This window comes from Candidozyma pseudohaemuli (genome assembly GCF_003013735.1).
Source record: "Candidozyma pseudohaemuli strain B12108 chromosome Unknown scaffold00014, whole genome shotgun sequence".
Taxonomy (NCBI): domain Eukaryota; kingdom Fungi; phylum Ascomycota; class Pichiomycetes; order Serinales; family Metschnikowiaceae; genus Candidozyma; species Candidozyma pseudohaemuli.
In genome coordinates this window covers 181,252-202,874 of record NW_020194448.1, presented here as the reverse complement: position 1 = coordinate 202,874, position 21,623 = coordinate 181,252, and the positions used below count along the sequence as shown (strand labels likewise).

At 46.0% G+C, this 21,623-nt stretch overlaps 7 protein-coding genes across 7 annotated transcripts; 2 read left to right on the top strand and 5 right to left on the bottom strand.

Annotated features, from left to right (window-relative positions):
• Window positions 1–10: 10 nt before the first annotated feature.
• Window positions 11–1,207, top strand: ARO3 (3-deoxy-7-phosphoheptulonate synthase; the record flags this gene model as incomplete). Its single annotated transcript, XM_024859746.1, has 2 exons — window positions 11–65; window positions 141–1,207. The coding sequence occupies 2 exons, from the start codon at window positions 11–13 to the stop codon at window positions 1,205–1,207; spliced, it is 1,122 nt and encodes a 373-aa protein (XP_024712128.1).
• Window positions 1,208–1,269: 62 nt separating this feature from the next.
• C7M61_004425 (uncharacterized protein) lies at window positions 1,270–2,955 on the bottom strand (the record flags this gene model as incomplete). The annotated part of the gene is made up of 1 exon (XM_024859745.1): window positions 1,270–2,955. The coding sequence occupies one exon, from the start codon at window positions 2,953–2,955 to the stop codon at window positions 1,270–1,272; it is 1,686 nt and encodes a 561-aa protein (XP_024712127.1).
• Window positions 2,956–3,370: 415 nt separating this feature from the next.
• On the bottom strand, window positions 3,371–5,161 carry C7M61_004424 (uncharacterized protein; the record flags this gene model as incomplete). The annotated part of the gene is made up of 1 exon (XM_024859744.1): window positions 3,371–5,161. One exon carries the CDS (start codon window positions 5,159–5,161, stop codon window positions 3,371–3,373), a length of 1,791 nt encoding a protein of 596 aa, XP_024712126.1.
• A 133-nt stretch (window positions 5,162–5,294) lies between these two features.
• Window positions 5,295–6,644, bottom strand: DFG5 (putative mannan endo-1,6-alpha-mannosidase; the record flags this gene model as incomplete). The annotated part of the gene is made up of 1 exon (XM_024859743.1): window positions 5,295–6,644. The coding sequence occupies one exon, from the start codon at window positions 6,642–6,644 to the stop codon at window positions 5,295–5,297; it is 1,350 nt and encodes a 449-aa protein (XP_024712125.1).
• Window positions 6,645–7,067: 423 nt separating this feature from the next.
• C7M61_004422 (uncharacterized protein) lies at window positions 7,068–12,726 on the bottom strand (the record flags this gene model as incomplete). The annotated part of the gene is made up of 3 exons (XM_024859742.1): window positions 7,068–8,060; window positions 8,299–10,670; window positions 11,028–12,726. The coding sequence occupies 3 exons, from the start codon at window positions 12,724–12,726 to the stop codon at window positions 7,068–7,070; spliced, it is 5,064 nt and encodes a 1,687-aa protein (XP_024712124.1).
• A 269-nt stretch (window positions 12,727–12,995) lies between these two features.
• PHHB (4a-hydroxytetrahydrobiopterin dehydratase) lies at window positions 12,996–13,463 on the top strand (the record flags this gene model as incomplete). Its single annotated transcript, XM_024859741.1, has 1 exon — window positions 12,996–13,463. The coding sequence occupies one exon, from the start codon at window positions 12,996–12,998 to the stop codon at window positions 13,461–13,463; it is 468 nt and encodes a 155-aa protein (XP_024712123.1).
• Window positions 13,464–13,483: 20 nt separating this feature from the next.
• On the bottom strand, window positions 13,484–21,473 carry C7M61_004420 (ATP-dependent RNA helicase; the record flags this gene model as incomplete). The annotated part of the gene is made up of 2 exons (XM_024859740.1): window positions 13,484–17,379; window positions 17,708–21,473. The coding sequence occupies 2 exons, from the start codon at window positions 21,471–21,473 to the stop codon at window positions 13,484–13,486; spliced, it is 7,662 nt and encodes a 2,553-aa protein (XP_024712122.1).
• Between the last annotated feature and the right edge of the window lie 150 nt (window positions 21,474–21,623).

The window sequence follows — 21,623 nt, the reverse complement described above, 5'->3', positions numbered from 1 at the left end:
CATCAGCATCATGTTCATCCAAAACGAACACGTCGGCGACAGATCCCGTATGGAGGACTGGAGAAGTATGTTTAACTATGACTCACGATTACCCCACGATAAGTGAAAATTATCACTTCAACAAAATGACTAACCTTCAGTTCGTGGTTACGACCCATTATCTCCCCCAGACTTGTTACAACATGAGTTCCCACTCTCCGACAAATGTAAAGACATCATCTTGAAAGGTAGAGAGGACGCTTGTAACATTTTGAATGGTAAAGATGACAGGCTCATCGTTGTCATTGGTCCTTGCTCGATCCATGACCCCAAAGCAGCTCTTGACTACGCTGACAGATTGCATAAGCTCGCTGAGACGCACAAGGGAGAGCTTCATATTGTCATGAGAGCCTACCTTGAGAAGCCTAGAACTACCGTTGGCTGGAAGGGTTTGATTAACGACCCCGAGATTGACGGTTCTTTCCAAATCAACAAGGGTCTTAGGATCGCCAGAAAAATGTTCGTCGAGTTGACTGAAAAGTTGCCTATTGCCGGTGAGATGTTGGACACCATCTCCCCACAATTCTTGTCTGATTTGTTCAGTGTCGGTGCTATCGGTGCCAGAACCACCGAGTCGCAGTTGCACAGAGAATTGGCTTCCGGTTTATCATTCCCTGTTGGATTCAAAAATGGTACTGACGGTACTCTCGGCGTTGCCATTGATGCCTTGAGAGCTGCTTCGCATCCACACCACTTCTTGAGCGTTACGAAACCAGGTATCGTTCTGATCGTGGGCACCGAAGGTAACAAAGATTGCTTCGTTATCTTGAGAGGTGGTAAACAGGGCACGAATTACGATGCCAAGTCCGTCCAGGAGACGAAAGACGCTTTGGCCAAGGCCAAGGTCGTGAACCCAGACAGTCCTACTGCCAGAATCATGGTTGACTGTTCACACGGTAACTCCAACAAGAACCACAAAAACCAGCCCCTTGTGGCCGCTGAAGTGGCTAGACAGATTTCTGAGGGTGAGGACCAGATTTGTGGTTTGATGGTTGAGTCCAACATTGTTGAGGGCAGACAAGATGTGCCACCAGCCGAGCAAGGTGGAAAGGACGCTTTGAAATACGGTTGCTCCATCACCGATGCCTGCATTGGTTTCGGCGATACGGAATCCTTGTTGCAGACGTTGGCTGATGCCATCAAGACCAGAAGAGCTTCAAAGAAATAGACGAACACAGCCTACATAGACTTGTCTGTACCTAGATAATTAAATGCCCAAAAATATTATATTTACATCTCCATTTTTGCGTACTCCGCGTCGATCAATTCCTGAGAGACGATTTGCGTCAACTGTGGGATCATTTCTTCTCTCTCCTCGATAGTCGTGAACTTCTTCTTACCACGAGCAAACCAGTAAATGATGGTATACAACGTGTAAGCAACAATAACAGCACACACATAGTTCATGTTGCCTGCTGTGACAGGCATTTCAGGAGGGAGACTGTAGAACACCACCGCAAAGACAGTCCATGAAACGACGACAACGTTGCAGACGAGTCCAAATTTGCCGAGCCAGAAAGGACCATGCTTGATATTGTTTCTGCCCTTGTGCAACATAAACACAACAGGAATTGAGTAGGAAATCAAAAGGAAGGAAATACAGCCGATGACAACTGCATTATAAGCGGTGGTGGATGCCATGTAAATGCAACCAATGATGGCACACCAGCCGCAAGACATGAGATGAACGTTCACTGGAACACCTGTTCTCGACACCTTTGACCAGTAACGGGAACCTGGCAATCCATTGTCTCTGGCGAACGACCAGCCCAATCTAGCTTGCCAAGTGTGAGATGCAATGTTGCATCCAACGAGGGTAAGGAGGAAAAAGCACACCAAGACGATGGCACCACCACGACTTCCCAATGCCTGGTAAAAAATGTCCAAAATTGGCACACCGGTGTTGGAGTCGAGAATTTCCTGGAGGTTTCTGATGGAGAAGAACATCGAGATCACATAAATGAACGAGGTGAGAAAGCCAATGATAACAGTGCCAACGATGGCTTTTGGAATATCAGTTTCGGGAGAGAGGGTTTCTTCTGCCAAGTGCGTAGCTGCATCAAGACAACTGAAGGACCAATTTGGGTTGATCAAACCCACGATGAACGCAATACCGGAAGAGGACCAGCCTGTACCATTACTGAACTCAACGAAAACAAACTTTGCATTTTGATAGTGTCCAGAACTTTTTGCGAGAACAACTATCGTGATGACCACGAAAGAAACCAACGAGACGTACAAAGCCATCTGTGAGATCATCGGGAGAGGTTTTTCGTACAAGTTGAAGAAAATCATCAAAAAGTTTAAGATCTCGTAAGTGATGAAAACAGTCCATCTTGGAGGTGCTTCTGTTTTGCCAGCACCAAGATAATAGGTACCCACAATAGCAGATGCTAGCGTGATGGTGACAGAGGCACTTGTGAACACGGAACCAGCCCAAGCAAAAGCACCACACATGTATGAAGCCATAGGTGCATATTTTCTGGGAGCCAACTTCATCGTCCAGTAATACTGACCACCAGCATTTGGCATAGCACTAGCAAGCTCCGATAGCGTCACAGCCACACACATGGAAACGCAAGTAATAATCAAGATACCGTAGACAATCATCATGGGACCGCCTGAAGAGATACCAGTCACTAAAGATCCCGAAATACCACACCAAGAATTCGTGAGGCCAAAACCACATCCCAACAAAGCTAGCGTAGAAAAGTTTCTTCTCAACTCTGGCTTGTAACCAGTCTCTTCTACAAAAGCCAAATTGGCACGGGCCTCTTCATATTTGAGACCTTTACCTTGCAGTGGTGAGATGATCTCATGAATATCACCGACTCCAACAGACAGCGTCCTGGATGACAGACGATTTATTTTCGTAAAGACATTATTCTTTTTGGTATCGTCGGTTGAGATCGACATCTTTGCTTCGAGGACTTTTTTGAATAAAAAGAAAGAGTATTAGAGCGACGGCTGAAAGGGCCGCCTTATTATAGTAGTCATCTTTTGACGTAGGACCGCCTAGTCGGCGCTGAGATAAGTGTCAAAGATAAGATAATGCTGAGACGGTACATACCGATTGAATCAATCGGGCGCACAGGATCTGCGCACCGAATGGGGAAGGTGAAGTCACATCGCTTAAATATTGGCACGAACCGTAGCAGTGGAAAATGTAATTTTTTTCAGGCGGGGACGCTATTGGCGGATGCAATGAAAATTAAGCGCACAGTCTATCTGTGAATCTCAAAAAGGCTGACCTGGTCGCTTGTAGTATATGGACTCGCGACAAGTTGAATCAAGATTCGAGATAAGCAATGGATGGCGATAGATCTCGTCTTTACATATCTGAATCAGAGTCTGTTTCTATCATGAGACCAGCTTTCATCATGATAGCCTCCCAGTCACATGAGAGGATGAATATAGTTTCGCTAAAACTGATAAGCACCATGCCGCTGCCAATACCTATCCACAAGCCAAAAAGCTTGAGATCAAGGGTCTTGCAAAGCACAAGCGCCAATGGCAAGCCGAATGCGTAGTATGAAAGAAAGTTGATAACACCACCAATTTTTTGTTGACCTTGAGCCCGGAGCACACCGCTTGCCACTGAAGCGACACCGTCAAAGATTTGCAACACCGATACAAGCGGGTTCAAAAGCCGCTTGATAAGCTCCACAACCTCTTCATCCTTCGTGAAAAGGCCTGCGATAAATCCCTTTGCACTCCAGAGTACGAGACCATTTAGGCAGGCGACGACCAATCCCAATACGAGACTTGTGTTTGTTGCCTTTTTGGCGGAGAAAATGTTCTGGCCGCCAATAAAGTTAGCAATACGAGTTGACGCAGCAATGCTCACGGCAAATGGAACCATGTAAGTGAGAGAGGCTATCGACCCCACGGCACTCTGCGCCGCCAATTCGACAGTGCCGAAGTACAGGGCAAAAAGGGTCATGATTTCGTATGCGACGTATTCGGACTCAAGCATGACTATACCCGGGATAGCCAAATGCGATAACTGACCCCATTTACGGAAGAGGTCGGTGATTGAACAGAACCCATTCCAGCATTGCTTTCCGTCGATAAAGATAGTGTACATGACGAGCAAAATGTCCATCACCCAGAAGTTGATGACAGTAGCGATTGGAGCGCCGGCATAGCCAATGCCGTAAGTCTTGTTCCAGACAAGGAACCACGAAAGGGCAATATTGAGAGGTGCACTGACGAACAAAACTCCAGTACCAGCCTCAAAGATGCCTTGAGCTTGCAAGAAACGTTTGAAACATTCGAAAAAGATGTATGGGGGTCCTCCAAGAATAAAGATACGGAGGAATAATGTGGTGAGCTCGAGTACCTGCTGCTCCTGGATCACATAACGCAATAGGTAATGAGAATTCCACCAGAACAATGCAACAGGAATAAAGATGAGCATGGAGAACATCATGCACCGTTGGACATGAACGGAGACCATCTCCAAATTTCCTGCGCCATAAGCCTGAGGACATAACGTATCTAAGGCAGTTGCAATGCCCTCAAAGATAGCCAACGAGATGGTGGATGTCATGGAGCCTAGAGACACCGCTGCAAGCTCATTCTTACCCAAGTGGCCCACCACAAGTAAGCAAACAATGGAGAAGAAGTGCTCGAGAACGAATGTCACTATAAGTGGAAGCGAGTACCTGAGAAGCATCCGGCCCTCTCGGGAATTCGTGGTTCTTAGTCTTCCAAAATCTTCGATCCCGACTAAAGCACCTCCTGTTTTTGTTGACGGTCTAGACAGACGGGAGCCATAAGACCGGCGGTCCTGGGACTCATTGTCGTTTATAGCTGAGTATCTTCTAGCGTGCTCTTCTTGAAGCCAGGAATGGAAGGACTCCTGATCCTCCGATGTAGGCAATGAGCTTAGGGTAGACGGAAGGGATCGGGATGAGCTGATAGATGCAACGTCACTCCCGTCATCCTGACCCATGAAAAACGAACTCAGCTCATCTAGCGATAGGAACGATCTCTGGTCATCACCTCCGCCATATGAGAAGAGGGGATAATTCGTGGACGGAGGAATATAGAGACGTCGTCTTCTATTGCTATACGTATTTGGATTCGCTAGCTGGTTGATAACTTGCGATAACACCATTTTTGATGTGGAGGTGGAATTCTATGTGGTTGCGATATAGCGCGATGCGAGTGAGACACTAGCAGATTGCTCCTACACCCACCGAGGTACTACCGAATCTTTTTGTCATGAATACATAAATGCTAGCTGGAATTTAAAATAACATCCAAACACCTCCGGACAACGTCAAACCCAACACCACGGCCGTCAACACGGCCGCTCCAGCTCTATCTTTGGTCTCCACATCGAAAACGTTATTGTTCACCGATGTGGTGGAATGATTGCCGGCGTCCGGGACCGATTTTGACAGTCCTCCTGTGTCCGCTGTGTATGGAACGTGTTCTGTAGTGATCATTGTCAAGATTGTTTCCAAAGCGTTGGTTTGTTCACCCAAACCATACTTACCGTCCCAGCCGTTGTAGTTCCAGTTCTGGCCACAAGTAACACCGTCTGATCCACCAGAACACGACTGCGCGGCAGCGACAGCACTCTTCTTCAACATGTCGTCTCTGATGTGGTCGTGCATCGATGGGATCAAAGTAGCAGTCAAACCCATGTTTCTTGTGAGAAGAGCGAGGAAGAAACGCTGGTCAGTGTTACACATGCCCCATGGGGCACATGTCTTCTCAGTTAAGATGGAGTTGTTGTAAAAGTAGTCCTCAGTGGCCACCAAAATTTCGTCCACTCTTTCCTTCCAAACGTCATCACCAGTGGAGTTGTAGAGGTAAGCACAACCACCAAGGAACACACCGTAGATATAGGACCATCTGTGGACAGTCAAGTCAGTACAGTTAGTCTGGTCATCGGCACCATCGTAGATGATAAAGTCACCACTTTCTTGCTTGTACTTCATGAAACCAACGCCCCACATCCAGTCCCAGATCTTCTCTGCCTGCTCAAGGTATCTCTCATCGTCAGTGTAACGGTACAAACGAGCGGCAATGTGGAAGAAACAACCGTTACTGATAGAGTTCTTGTAGTTGTAACCGGAGTTCCAGGTGAAAATCTGCCATCTCAAACCTCCGTTACATGTAGAGTCGTCCCATCTGGACACCATCTGGTTGTAAATGGACTGAGCCAACGACAACCAGGAGTGGTCCTCGTGGTCGGTGAAGTTTCTCTCGGCAGCTTGCAAAAGCGCCAAACCCCAGATACCCTGGTCATCGTTACCCTCAGTCATACTCTGGTTGCTGGGCATGTAGTCCCATTTGGACCCCGCCTGGTGCAACATGGCATCAGACAAGATCTTCTCAAAAGTCTCGTTGTCAGGCTTACAGAAGTGCCAGTAGTCAACCCAACCGCCAAACACTTCTCCGGCGTGCCACCAGTAGTAAGGCGCAACGAACTCACCAACGGTACCACCGTACGAGAGACCTTCGTAGTAGTTAATTTGACCTTGCACGACATTTTGGGCCACTTCACAGACACTGTCGAAACTGTCTGGATCGAGCTCCATGGCCCAGACGGCCAGGAAAAGCAGGAAGGGGAAAAGCCACCACTTCATGTTCTGCTACTGGGAAAGATGGGTGGATCAGGTAAAAATAGTTGATAGCGCGACGTACTTTGGCTATGCTGGGGCAGCGATGCAGGTCCCTCCACACAGCCCACGGTGATGCCAAGGCGACAAGACTACGAAAAAGAGGTACCTTTAATTCTTGGGATGGTTGTTGCTGATTTAGATATGTGATACTTGGGATTCTTTTGGAGATTTGGGCTCGCGGGAATGGTATAGGGCGATTGTCTTGGGAAGTAGCCTTAAAGGTTCGCAGCCATTATCAAGAGAGGTAGATCATAGCCAAGGCATAGTCCCGTCAGTGCAGGTGAGCGTAAACACACTTTAAAAATGTTGAATTTGGTCATTAGAAAATGGGTTGGCTCTAGGTATCAACGAACGGAATCATGAAGAATGTCATCATCTTCCATCGAATCAGTCTAGCTGAAAAAGCCTGGGGATCTCATACAAAGAGCTCACCGCAACTCTGTTGTTAGCCACCATCACCAAATCATCGCTATCCAAGGTCTCCGTAGCCTGAGCCTCAAAGCAATCGTTGCTAACCTGCTTCTGCTGAGGCCCATTTCTGAAGAATACACTGGTTCTTGCTCTGTCCACAAGCACACCGTTCCAGCCACCTTTCACAGCTCCCACAAAGTCCTTCTCATAGCTGTCGCCAATATGCCACAGGTTCTCTAAAAACTCTTGCATGCCGAGTTTTGGCTCTTTGGCCTTGTCTATGTTGTAGAGCTCCGAAGCAATGGAACGGAAAAAGGCTCTTTCGGGCTTCTCGGTGCCCAAATCGTACGAGATGTAGACGTGTGGAGTGGCAAAGTACTTGTCAATTCCTAGCGCCTTCATGATAGGGAAACACCGGTCGTCAGAGTTGCTCGCAGCAATCAACCGGACATTGTTCTTGCTAAGTTTCTCAAGCACTGGCTTGACATCATCATACAACTTGTAGGCTTCGGCGGACGAAAAGTAATCCAAAAGCCTGTTACACAATTGAGCCGACTTTTCATCTTTGGAGAAGTGCGGAAGTCCATATAGCTTCACGATAAGCTCCAGCCACCAGTCGTTGCTGTTTTCGATCTCATCGCTGTATTTGCCATAATTGGGGAACTCCTCGAGCATTTGATTGTGCAACGTTGGGAATTCCTCTTTGATGCTATCCAAGGACTTCTCAATGTTGAACTCCTTGCTTGAAATCTCATGGTACAGTTCAGGAATCAGACGTCTGGGCGTGTAAAGTGTACCCCAGAGATCAAAAGAGACAAACCTGGGTTTAGGAAACAGGCTGTCTGCCTGAGACTTTGTAATTCGATCTGGTCTCAAAGGATCAGAAATTAGCAGACTGCCACGGGTACTCATTCTTCTATAGATTGCACGAAACATGGCAGATGGATATGGCAAGAAAGAGTCAGAAGGCTGTAGAGGTAGGTGATATTGTGCAGGCGATTGCGTACTACAGATTGGGTTTTTCGCAGCCATTTCCGTTGCGCCGGTAGATAAGTTATATTTAACCAAGGAACACCTCCCACTCCCATTCCTTCATCACCAGATTCCAGTGGGTCCGACTACAGATGCCTTGTTCTGCATCTGAATCAAGCAGCGCAGCCATAAGCCCGTTTATTTCGGAGGCAAGCCGGTGCAGATCGTCACAAACTCGCTGCACGGTGATGGTGGACTCCTCCAACTCTCTTCTTTTCTTTCTTGTATTTTCATCTTTTCTTCTCCAGACTTCCTTCACAACTTCGAAAGCACGGTCGACATTTCCGATCCAGAGGCGCTCTGAGAGAAAAGCCCAGCGGCTCTCGCACCAACGGCGTTCTTCGCCAGGCATAGCCTCACAAGAGCTCACAAGCAAGGGAAAAATGTGGATAATGTGGAGGTTCGAGGAGGTAGGGACTGTAGCAAGAAGCACAAAGATCTTCTCAGCGAGTTGATGTGATGGCAGCAGAGGGATCTCGGGAACAGCTTGGTGTAAATACAAAAGGGTAGCTGTTCTGTATGCTTCTGCCGTGGTGATGCACGAGTGGACATCCCACGATTCACCACCAGCACCGGTATGCCCTGCAAATCCACTGGTGGAAACTTCTGGCTTCCATGCTAAAAGCTTTTGTCTTAGCTCAGAGGCTCTGCCGATGTTGTTGAGGGAATTACGGATTGTCTTTGGCAGTCTCTCTTTCTCTTTTCTTACCTGTGAAATCAAGCTAGCAACCTTGCCCATGATCAGAAAGAGAGACTGTGCACACCCAAGTAAGGGATCAATAAGATCACTGTTCAGAAATGAGCAGTTGAAGTCCTCGAAGAAGCCTCCAAAATTACCGCTGGAGTTCAGCTCAGTCTCAGAATGCGTGGGCGAATCCTTCTTTTCCAACATCAGATCTTGTTCTTGCTTTATCTTCTTTTTGTGAGTAGAATGAATGATGGTAGTGATAGTGGCAACGAGATCAATGCCCCTCTCATCTTGCCCAGATTGTACTGTCATCTGTGAAAGAACATGAAGGTAAATCCACTTGTTGAAAATCAACTGAAGATTTTTCGGGACGATGAAGTCAGGCTGTTGATTATTATTTTCACGCAACGACAGACAACCCTCTTCGATGTGTTTCCAATCGTGATCATCCACAAGCTTGAGCTTTTTCCGAATTTGAGCATCAGCTGGACTAGCGGCTGGCAGTGCCTCACGTCTACCCATATAGTCTTTTATGACTGACAAAACCTTGTGGATCAAACTTCTAGCACCTTTGAGATGGGCTATTCCGCTTGAGGTATGAGTATCCCATGATTCACTAATCGCCAAGTTGAGGCAAGTCATCAAAGCAACATCAGGTGGCAAAGATGATTCGTCAGCATCCTCCTCAACACTTTTAAGTCCCGCTGCAAGTTCGAGGATACACTTCTTCATATAAAAGCACCCTTTAGAGCGTAAGTTACCACGTTCCGATGGCACTTTTGCGTTTCCAGCGAGATGAAAAAGTGTCATCGATGCGATCGAATTGAATACGAAACTGTATTCCCTGGCTAAAGGCACATACAAGATGTTCCAAGGATTCTCGTTCTGCCCACATTTGATGGAGAGAATTCCTGAGGTATGATTTGCGTACAAGCCAAGGATGTGCTCCTGCTCGGAAGTATGAGTCAAACTCTGATCGGAAAGGGTCAATCCAGTGTTCTGACGAAAACTATCTGGGTGTTTGGAAATTGATTCCGACTTCATCAAGGATATTTCGTCCATTTGAGGGACACTGAGCTCCAACGGGCTAAAAGATGGATCGGCATAAGGTTCGCCTAGACCAGGCTTTCCCACGGATGGGTCAAATATTTGATGCATAAGGGCTGAAAGTGATGGTGTCAAATTGAGGTCAGCCATGGATTCTCTATTGAATGGTGTTTCACCAACGGACGGAGACGAATCGTCTACCACGGATTCTGAGATAACAGAAGACATTTGATCAGAAGAGCTTGGTACCATTGGTAAGCTCTGTAGCTCTGTGCTGGGTTCCTCGGGGATGGTCCTACTAGGTGGACAATCACTCTTGATCCGAGATCTGAACTCGACAAGGCTACTGTGAGGTTTTTCTTGATTAGCGCCCTCGTCATTATCGACATCCGATAGACTCCAGCTGCGACGCAATTTCTTCACGGCGGGCTGTCTGTGAGATTTTTCAGCTTCTAGGTCTTTGAGAGACTTGCCAACCACAGACATGGCAGCATTTTCTAGAGCTGCTTTAAACTGCTCTTCATTTGATCGAGGCGTCATTTTTGGCAAGACAGACAGTGACTGTCGTCTTTTGGATGGTGCAGCAGGTGGGAACTCTGGGTTGACCCATCTGTAGCTGGACGGGTACCCTCCGCATTCGATATTCTTTTTGGCACATTTCAAGCAGGTGGGTTTTGTCTCGTCACATTTCGTTCTTCGCTGCTTGCAGGTGATGCAGCCATTACGGGACTTTGTCTGTCCCTTCTTAACTGGTTTGGCGTTCTCCACTATGGGCTTCGGATCTGAACCAGTACCAACAGTATCCACTTTGGCTACCATATTTAGAGAGTGGGAAGATTGCACCAGATTCGCACAAATAAGCAACCCCGGATTTCACATCTCTTTTTTAATAGAATGTGCGATAACAGTCTGACAGCGAGAGATAACCCGAGCGATAGGCCGCATCCATATGCGGAAATGAGATCCGCGATAAGGTCACAAAACTAGTGGGAGGGGTCAGACATACTGCTTATGATCAAATGGTACAGTCATTTAGAGATGAGAAATCCTCTTAAGTGACCCTTAATGAATTTGCTGCCATTTTTAAGAAATAATCTCGAAGCATTTGGGCGATAGTCTAAAGCGGTATTCGCTATGCTGGGTGCCGCGATATTTTGATAAGCTTGAACGCACCTCCGTAAGATACCGGACCCACGGGAAGCACGTATACTTAAGAGTGTCTTCCTGAACACTGAGATAAGTGATTCGAAGGCCCGAGTAAGTCAAGAGGGGTAAAGAAAACTCGATGTGAATATCCCGATATTTGTTGGAATTTCTGGCATTCTTTTGTAAGTCATTGAAAACAGATGATGATTTCCCCCCAACGCCGTAGTACTTGTTGAGTTCATCGGCAGTAGTTTCCTCTCGGACCTCTGCATCAGGGGCTTTTGAAAGCAGGTAGAATGCAGTTGTGAAATCGCTTTGTTCGAGGTCCTGGGCATTTTCGATGGCGAATTCAGCCATGAGCCGCACGACCAGTTTAGACCCAGGAACGTCAGGAAGTGTCCATGTTAATGTAGAGGAGTCGACTTCAAACAGTGCTTCTCCGAGTTCAGCTTTGTATCGAAGGTTACCATCACCTTTGCCGTCCAAGTGAAATAGGTTTGGTGAGATAGGAATTCGGACGATTAGCGGCTTGCAGTGCAATCTTTTCTTGTATGATGTTTTGAGGGAGCATAGAATTTGGAGTTTTCCCTCTGATTTGATGATTTTAAAAATGGGCTCGATCATCACGAGCGGCTTTTTTTCTTTTCTCCTCAGCTGGGCGACATTGTATGAAAAAAGAGTGAATTTGTCGTCCGGAGGAGTGAAATGAATGAGGTTGTTTTTGTAAACTGAAGAGAGCTCAATGCATTGGTGGAACGAAACATTGGAGATGGGTACCTTGAGTCGCTTCTCGGGTTTAGGGTCTGATCTTGTGGAGGAAATGGAGTCAGTGTCGAGGTTATCGACGCTTTCCGAGGGCTGTATGAGATTCTCTTCTTGTTCAGGTGTCTCATGTCGTTGCTCCTCTTCCTCCTCCTCGCCGCCTTCGAGTTCAGCATCGTACTCAACCTGAGATATGTAACGCTCATTGAGACCAAGTCGACACACTGGCATTCCCGATAGATACGATTTGACTTCGCAAACACCTGATATGTCATTATTTTTCACGGAGTTGGTCTCAAGATCAAAAAGGAAATTGCATCTCTCAATGATGTCAATGTAGATCTCGTTCTTGGCGTAGAATATGCCCTTGGGTCGCCAACTAATAGCCAGCGCCTGGGTACGCACAATTGAGCTGTTGATGAAATTGGCTTGTGTGTTATTGAGGATATCAGTCTTGTCAGCGAGATTATGCGTCGACTTGTGCTCTTTTTTGTTCTTCTTGGTCTTATGTTCGGTTTTGGCGGAGCGTCGCTTGACCCTGAATTCGTCATCTGAGCTCGATTCCAGGTCTGAGCCGTGTTCATAATCGCCACTTTGTGGTCGATTGATCTGAGTCTTGATGTACTCCTTCAAGATATTGTAGTCCGTGAGTTGCACTATGCCGAAGTCCATGCACTCATCTAGTAGCTCGTACACGAGCGAGTGGTTATCCACAATCTTCTCTCGGGTTAAGCCATCATCTTCATATTGAGTTCCGTTTTTGCCCTCCAGATCTTGTCTTTTCAGAACCTCGAAATAACGGACTAGGATCTCATGTAGCTCATGCAAAAACGTAACGGTCAGTAGGGCATTGACGTTTGCCCGAGCTGCGGCCATGATAATAAGGTCGTTTTCACCCCACAAGAACATATAGGTCATGTCAAAATCGAAGATGAACGGCGTCCTCTCTTCAGGTTGCATTCTGGTATAAAGTTGGTGGAACCGTTGGACCACAGCATGGGGATCGTATATATCATTGTAGTAGATTCTATGCAATAGGAGTTCACACCGCAGGTACTCCACATCTGAGTCTGGCCAATGGAGTATGAATACCGCCGAGACCATCTATAATCACCCGGTGAAGCCTGTAGTTTATTGTTGGAGTTGAATGTGAGTCTCGGTGCTAAACTATGGGAAACCTGCATCTCCAACCGGGCCGATACACCTACTACTTACGCTTACTGGATATCATGAGACCAACGGCAAGAACGTTACAGAAGGCATTGGATAACCTTCATATCTCAGAGCATTTGAAATCCATCAACAAACTGGAGCCTGTTGGGTCATGGGAACTCATAGCGAAGTCTGGCTCTGTGGGTGAAGAATCTGTGCTAGAAAGTAACTATAAGTTCAGAAATTTCGCCAAAACGTGGAAATTCCTCAATGGCGTTGCTCAATTAGCTCACAGCCAAAAGCATCATCCCACAATCACAACTACCTACAACAAAGTGAATCTCAGTATCACAACCCACGATGCTGGAAACCAGGTTACTCGAAAAGACCTAAAGCTTGCCCAACAAATCCAGAATTTGTATGTAGAGCAGGCGGAGAAATCACCAGTGAAAGACAAAAAGACATCCACCCTCCTTCAAGATGCCCGGAGCATGGTGGACCAGAAAAAAGCAGCTGAGGTCATCGACAAATTGACGAAACGTTAGAGCATACATTCTATTATACACTAGAGAAGTTCTTCGACATCTCTAACGGCCTGGCAGTAGGCATCCTTGACACGGATGGCGTCATAGGTACCTTCTAGACTGACGATCTCGGTATGCTCATAATCCCAGATGCCCTTGATAGTCTTGGTATCCACCACCTTTCTGCGCTTACCAGGCTTTTTGGGACCGCCCCTTCTCTTGTGGGCCCCCACGTCATCACCAACAGTTCTCACATAGGTAACCTCAAACGGAGGAACTCCGGTGAACTTGAAGGATATTTCAGCTTGATCTCCTTCATGCAACTTTTCAATAATAACACCACCGTGACTGATTTCGACGGATGGAAGAGCATAAATTTGCAACTTGAGCTCCTCATATTTGTCGGGAATTTTCGTGTAGTTCACCAAACAACGGCTGACTGAAGCGTCCTGTAAAGCAACAATCGAAAGCTCTCCAGGTTTTGCTGCCAACCTCTGGAAGTCATGACCCACCTCGGCTTTTCTGCTCTGATCATTGAAACTATAATAAACCACAAACGGCGAGATTCCCTGTAATTTATACAAGACGTGGTCACCAACACAGTAATATGGTTTAAGACTCTCCTTTCTGATCTCGGGTACCTTCGTCACTGAAATTGCAACTGAGTTTTGCGAACGAATGTTGACATTCTTGCAGGTATTACCATCAGAGACACTGTCAAAGATGACAAGATGATCCCCAATAGTGAGAATATCTGCCAATTTTGCACCGTTAAACTTGACTTTTCCAAGGTCAACATAGTTGTCAACAATGTCGTTTATCTCAAACTTCTCGAACTTGTCAGTGTTAGTGTGTCTGATGGAGCCACTGACAGAAAAAGGTGCCGTGCCCTTGAATTCAACTGGAAGAGTAATAGAAATCTGATCCACATTCTTAACCTTGGACTCGCAGATCTGGATATGCAGCAGGTCTTTTCCAATCTTGAGAGATGGGTTAGGGAGCACGGAGTAGCGAATTGTCGATGGAGTTTGGTGATAATCAAGTTTGGATAATACACGTTCCGTGTAAAGACGGTCATACACTTCGGTGAATGCGTGCTCATAATTGCCTTCTTGATCAGTGGGTAAATTGATAACCTCCTTCAGCATTGGAACAACACCACTGAGGACTTTACCGTCAGGGTACTTTATCCTGTGCTTGGCTTCAAAAGGTCCGGAACCCTCGATTTGAGGCTTGATAGCCAAGTTACCGTTCTGACAAACCAGTTTCAAATGGAGTGAATTCTCACCATCAAAATGCTGCTTGAGAAGATTGTCTTCGTCGGTAGTAAATGTGAGGTTTGGCTTCGGATAGTATGTGACTTTCACCGAGGACTTTGTATTTTTAACAAGACCGGGGCATTTCTCGTCCTTGAAAGAGTTTATCCTGTAAATTCCCTCCTCCTTGACCGTTATAGTGTCTCTAGCACTGATGGAGATATTTTTGATATCATTGGCATCATATAGGTTTTGAACAGCCAACTCAAGCTTCTTAGCGGGAGAACTCGATGTATGCCTGTAACTGAACGGAATTTGGACAGAGTCACCCTCCACGATCTGGAATGTTTCATCGCGGGTGATTTGGACCTCTGGAATATGTTGTCTAGCTTTAATCGTTACTGTGCCTCGGCCTAGAATTTCAACGGGGCAATCTAGCGAATCTTTGACGTTGAGGAGATTCACTTCAAATTCGCCGCCCTTCTCAAAGTTTGGCGTCACAATCTCGAAAGTCTCGGCGCTTAGACTGGAGATCTGGTCTTGACTCACAACCTTTTTAGTAACCTTGTCAATGATTTGATAACCAAATGAGAATGGAGAATTACCACTGAACGATAATGGGATTTTGGCGCTTTCTCCCTTACAGAGATGTATTTCTTTGGAGACCGAATCAGACAATAAGGAAAGTGCCGAGCGTTGTCTGGAGTAGATGGTGAACGTGTTGGCCTTTTCATCGATAGGGATTGCCGGCAGTTGATAGTATGCGTCTTTCAATTCCTTGAAAACCACGACATAACTTCCTTCCCTCTTCGGCTGATACTGGAATTTGAGTTTTTCATCGGAAGTAGTTTTGGTATGCGTCGCCAATCCTCTGTCATTGAGGACTGGCTTGAGTCTACCAGTCTCATTCTTGAAAACCTGATACATCAACTTGAATGGTGCCTTTCCGCTGAACTTGACATCAAATTCAAGACCAATATCACCAACACACTTATCCGTAATTGGGTTTCCAGCAATCTGTACTCTAGGAGGATCTGGAGTCGTCACGACGAGTGGCTCTGCAACCACATCACACGGACAAGCTTTATCGAATCCATCTATGAGTCTGTAGGACCCAGAGTCCAGTATCTCGATACCCTTACGGAAGTCCGCTGCATCAGTAAACGTGTGAGTCTTGTTTACAACTGTACCACCTGCTCTCTGGGATTGATGCTGTACCAAAAGCGTCAATGGGTAGGATACATCATTTTCAGCTTCGAAGTATATGCGCTTCGTTGAATTCACCAATAAAGGCTTGGTTGGAAAGCGATCAATCAAGTGAACTTTGGGAGATCTGTTGAGGTTGAGAGAATACAATACATCCTTGTCTGATGATGATGGATTGTATTTTCTGCTGTTCCCCAAGTAGTCAGTCACTCCCAAGAGATGAAACTTGACAGAGCCTGGTGCACCTTTGATGAATGATTGGGGATGCTTGAGGACTTCTTGCTCAAGGGCATTTCTTGTCAATTTGACGGCATTGGTAATAGTCTTCCCTTTGTCAGTAGTACTCTCAGTGACAGTGGCATTGAATGTGCTTATGTGCCTACCGTTGATTTCTGCAGCCATTTGAATTTGTAATGGAAGCACTCCGTAGGATTCAACTAGCGGCAATGGCCATTCAATCTCGCCCGGGTTTTCACCAATACAATTAGTCTGAGAGTATGCCAGATCAAGGCCAGGATAAACGAACTTGGATGTTGGACAATGTGCAACTGAGAACTCGGATTTGTATGACCGGATAACTGCCCCCTCCTTGTCCGTAACTCTAGATATCTTGTAGGTTCCAGGTTTCTTGATATTGATTTCCAAGTAGAATACTCGCTCATCCTTGGAAATGTAGCCTGGATAGCTGGAGAGGTGAGAGTAATCTCTGCGTAGTAGTTTGTTGACATCTCTAGCCGAATATTCAAGATACGTAACCTCTTTTGAGGGAGACGTATGCTGAATCTGCATGAATCCAATATCAGTTGTGGTGTTGAATTCAATTGGAAGATCAATGGAAGCAGGGAATGTGGAATAGGCATTGGATGAGGCCTCCAAGCATAGCTGATCGTAATGGAATGGATTGAGACGCACCGACAGTTCAGGGAGGAAGCGAATGGTATAACTACCCTTGAAATGTTCATTCATGTCGCTGACAGCCTGTGGATTCACTGAATCACCGACTATAGTGAGCTCTTTGTTGCGGAAGACAAGATTCCACAATGGTACAAATGCCCCCGAAAGAACGGGAATTGCTGAATCACTGGCCAACATAAAAGTGAATGCAGTGGCCACAATGGTCAGTAGTAGTGTCACCAAGGGCAGAAACCTTAGCAATGGCACATTGAGCACCGGTAGCATCCATAGGAAGAACCCATCTATTATTGCATACTTCAACACAAAGGTGAAGTTATTGAGGGACGTGAACAGTTCATGTGCTGTACTTCCACTATCCAATGCCATATGGGCGGAGAATGAGTCCGCCTTGATTAATAGTATGTCGTAGATTTTCCAGCATTGGATGAGCACGAAGATGGAGACAAGAAATAGTCTCTGGGATGCTTGGTCTATGACGTTTTCTGGGATTAATAGAGAGTCATCTTCGAAATCTTGATTGGCTTTTTTGGGCCGCTCATCCCTCTGCCGTCCAGCCATCTCTAGTTGTGTAAGTTGTTGATGCTCGAAAAAGGTAAACAAAAAGGTGATGCACACAATGGTTGCAACTCAAGCAGCACCCACAATAGACACGCCAAACATATTAAGGAAACTAGATGGATTATTTCGAATGAAATCATAAACTTAAGTCTTAAAGCGATGTATAATTTTTTGATGGAATGTTGTTTTACTACTTCCTCTTCAGCATGCTCATCTGTTGCGAGCTATACTTGTAGGAGCGATCTTCCAACTACTGAGTATGATTACCTGAATGCAGATTATATTGTGCTTATAATGTACACGTGAATGTTTAGTCGGTCATCCACAGACCATGCTTCTTAGTTTGAGTGACTTTGATAACCGGCAAATCCCACCCAATACCACCATCACCAATGGCAGCACCATACCTAGGAACCACGTAACATTCACGCTTACTGGCAGTTATGTTCTTAGGACCGTATGGATGGCCAAGCGGTTTCGAATAGGTGATGAGCGAGGAAGCCTTCGCAACATTGGCCAATTGCTTGCCTGAAATGTCAACCAATGCCTTCAACTTTAACTTCGTAACCTTGCCTTCAGTAGTATTGCTACTCATATTGAGCAGTTGGTAGATCACATACTGTGGAGGTGTCTTTCCAGACGATGCAATGACGGACACGGGGTGGATGTAAACGTATGGGTCAACCTCTGGTCCGAATTTGTGTCCCATGGTAGTATAAGGAACAGCAGTAACTGCAGCTTTCTTGGATAACTTGATTTCAGCATCAATGGCATCACTTCTAATGGCCACTTGATCAACAAATCCAGATGCTATAAACTGCTTGATTGCAGCGATCTGCTCTTTAGAAGGAACGCCTAGCTTCTGAGTGGGCTTGTCGAGTTTCTCTGCTATGGTATCAGCCGAAGTATTATTAGCCACAATTGTAGTAACTTGTTTTCTGAGCTTTGTGATCTCCTCCATGACCTTAGGTTTGAGGAATTGGTCTCTGAGGAAGTTCGACCTCTTTGCCGATGGTACATGATCAAAAGCACAGACGGCACTCAATAGCTTCAAGGCATCTGAAAAAGAATCAAGCTTTGAGAAAACTGCTCTTGACTTGTGGAACTTGCCCCTCAATTTCCTTTTCTTTTCAATATCTCCTTGTGTCTCTATTTCATCGTCAGATTCTTGCTTTTCCTCCTTAGCTAATCCCAACTCGTGCTCTTCGAGGAAAGGATCACCAACAGATAAAGCGGACACAATTGCAATAACATAAGGTAAGCACTCCAATTGGTTGCTAATGATGAGGATCTTTGCAAACCGTGGACTAAGTGGGAAGAAAGACATGGTCTTGCCGAGTTCGGTGATAGTCTTGTTCTGCTTGTCCAATGCTCCTAATATCACAAGAAGCTTTTCGGCCTGTTTCAATGCGACTCTATCAGGTGGCGTTGGGAACGGAAAGTTGACAATCTGATCGATTCCCATACTCTTCATTGTAAGCACTGTACTCTCCACTGGCATTCTGAGAATTTCAGGCTTGCTGAACTGTGGGAAGTATTCCTCGTAGATAGCAGAGGAGAATAGTCTGTAACAATGCCCAGGTCCTGTTCTTCCTGCTCTACCAGCTCTCTGGTCGGCGGATGCCTTGGAAACCCAGTCGACTTCAAACGATTGAACACCGTTTTCCTCGTCATACTTTCTCTCCTTGGCACGTCCACAGTCAACAACATAACGAATGCCTGGAATAGTAAGGGAAGTTTCAGCCACGTTAGTTGCCACAATACACATTCGACTTCCCTCTGGTGGGTCCTGGAAAACTTTCATCTGCTGTGCGGTAGGAAGCGTAGAGTAAAGAGGGAGAACATAAAGAGGGTCCGTCTCAGCCTGGCCTGGTTCGGGTTTCTCGTCAAAACCTTCCTCCTCGTCACTGTCCTCTGCAGAGTCCGATTCTGATCCATCGAATTCTTTCTTGCCTCTCAAAGCAATGTCGAGATCAACATCTTCCGCTTCCTGTACCACATTGTTGCTAGCCTTATAGCTGACCCCGTTATCGTCAGGATAGAGTTTCTTACCCTTTTTGAAGGGAAACTCACTTCTCAACTTCTTGACAAGACCGTTGATTTCGTTTTGACCGGTCAAGAATATCAATATGCCACCTGGTGGAAGTCTTTTGTGAATCTTGCAGGTCTTTCTGAACGCTTCATCCAAATAGTCGAATTGAGTTTTCTTGTTGAAATGAACTGAGACGGGGTACTGACGAGCATCAACCTGAATGATGGGAGGCGAGCTAGAGAAGAGCTGCTTGTTCTCAGAGAAATCCGAAACTCTCAATGTAGCAGACATGATAATAAGCTTGAGAGGCTTATTGCGTGACCTTCGGAGCTTGACGATACGACTCAACATGCCGATCAATATATCCGTGTTAATGTTTCTCTCGTGAGCTTCGTCAATCACCAATGCAGAGTATTTGGTGAGGAGAAAGTCTTGCATCATCTCTCTCAAAAGAACACCATCAGTCATAAATTTGAGAGCTGTGCCGTCAGGCTTACCCTCGTTTTTGATAGTTGTGTCAAATCTGATTTGGTAGCCCACTCTCTTTCCATGAGTTTCTCCCAACTCCGATCCAACACGATTCGCCATAGATACAGCTGCAACTCTTCTTGGCTGAGTCACACCAATCATACCAGGGTAGAGGTCTGATTCGACATTTCCAAAGCCAGCCTCGTAAAGGAATTGAGGAACCTGTGTTGTTTTACCCGAACCTGTCTCACCACACAAAACTATGCAATCGTGATGGTGAACGGCTTCCATGATTCTGTGCTCTTCTCCAAACACTGGGAGTTGCATACGCAGCTGCTGGATTTCAAGTGGACGGCTCACGTTGACATAGAAGGCCTCTCGTTTGAGGTTCATGTCGATCGGAATAGCATTTTCGTCATCTGAGAAGGGCTTGTCATCATGAAGACCCTTGCCGTATTCGTCAAGCGTCTCTTTCTTGAGTTCTGGAAGAACCATCTCAGTTCTGCCCTCAAGCTTTCTGACCTGCTCCTCGGCCCATTCCTTGAAAGAAGCAGCCACCTTGGAATGCTTTGGTCTGTTTTGTAGCAATCTTGGAAGCTCGCTCTCATCTTCTTCACTAGACTCTTCTTCGTCATCTTCCTCACTGCCTTCTTCAGAGCTCTCGGAGCCATCCTCTTCCTCTTCACCCTCAATCTCATCACCGGATTCATCCTTAATCTCAACATCATCATCCGCGGAATCTTGAGCCTCCGAATCATCAGATCCCTCATCCAGTTCGTCAACATTTTCATTACTGTTGACGTCCAGCTCGGCTTCCTCGTCTTCACTACTGACGAAGTCGTTGTCATCTTCAATTTTGGCTCTCTTCTTCTCTTCTTGTTCAACCTTGAGTCTCCATGTATACTTTTTCTTGGCCGGCTTGTCGCTTTCGATTCTAGTGATGTTGGAGAATCCGAATCCGATTCCTGAACCTCCATACTTCTGAGGCCGGAAGTCCACGAAGGAGGATTTGGACTCCGTGGATGAAAACTCGTCTTCCTCTTCCTTGACATCGTCTTCCTCATCCAGCTGTTCAGACCAGTCCTTGGCCTCATGCGTTTCATACAAAACTTCCTTGGTGTGATCGTCTTCTCTTCCCTGTCTCTCAAGGTCTATGGCTTCAATCATCTCCTCTTTACGGGTTTGCTTGCCCTTACCTAGAAGCTTCGATGGAGCTAAATGGGATGTGTCGATCTTGGTTTCAGATAACTTCTCGAGAAGGGCTTTCTTTTCTTCCCTCTTCAACTGATGCTCGATGTACTTATCTAGTCTCTTTCTCTTTGCTCGAGACAACTTTGCTTCTTTTTCATTTTCCGAGTATAAGGCCTCTGCAAGCTTTCTTTTCCTTTCAGCTTTTTCCTCATCGGTCATAGGCTTAAGTATATCGGCATTGGGGTTACTCTCAGTATGCAATAGGTCTTTTGGCTCATCAGGATCTTCGGTGCCATCGTCTAGATGACGAGTGAATTGCTTCTGTCTTGCTTTCTTTAAGGCAGCTTGCTTTGCAAGCATACCAGCACGAGCCTTCTCATTGAACCTTTTTCTGTATTTACCCATGCTGGTTCAGATTCGACTGATCTTGTGGATAAGCCCATCGTCATTTTTTAGTACCGATGAGATCACGTGAACGTCCACAAAATTCAATTTTTGAAGGGAACGGCCCCAAAATGGTGAAAGATTAGCCATCTTTATGATAACATCAAATTC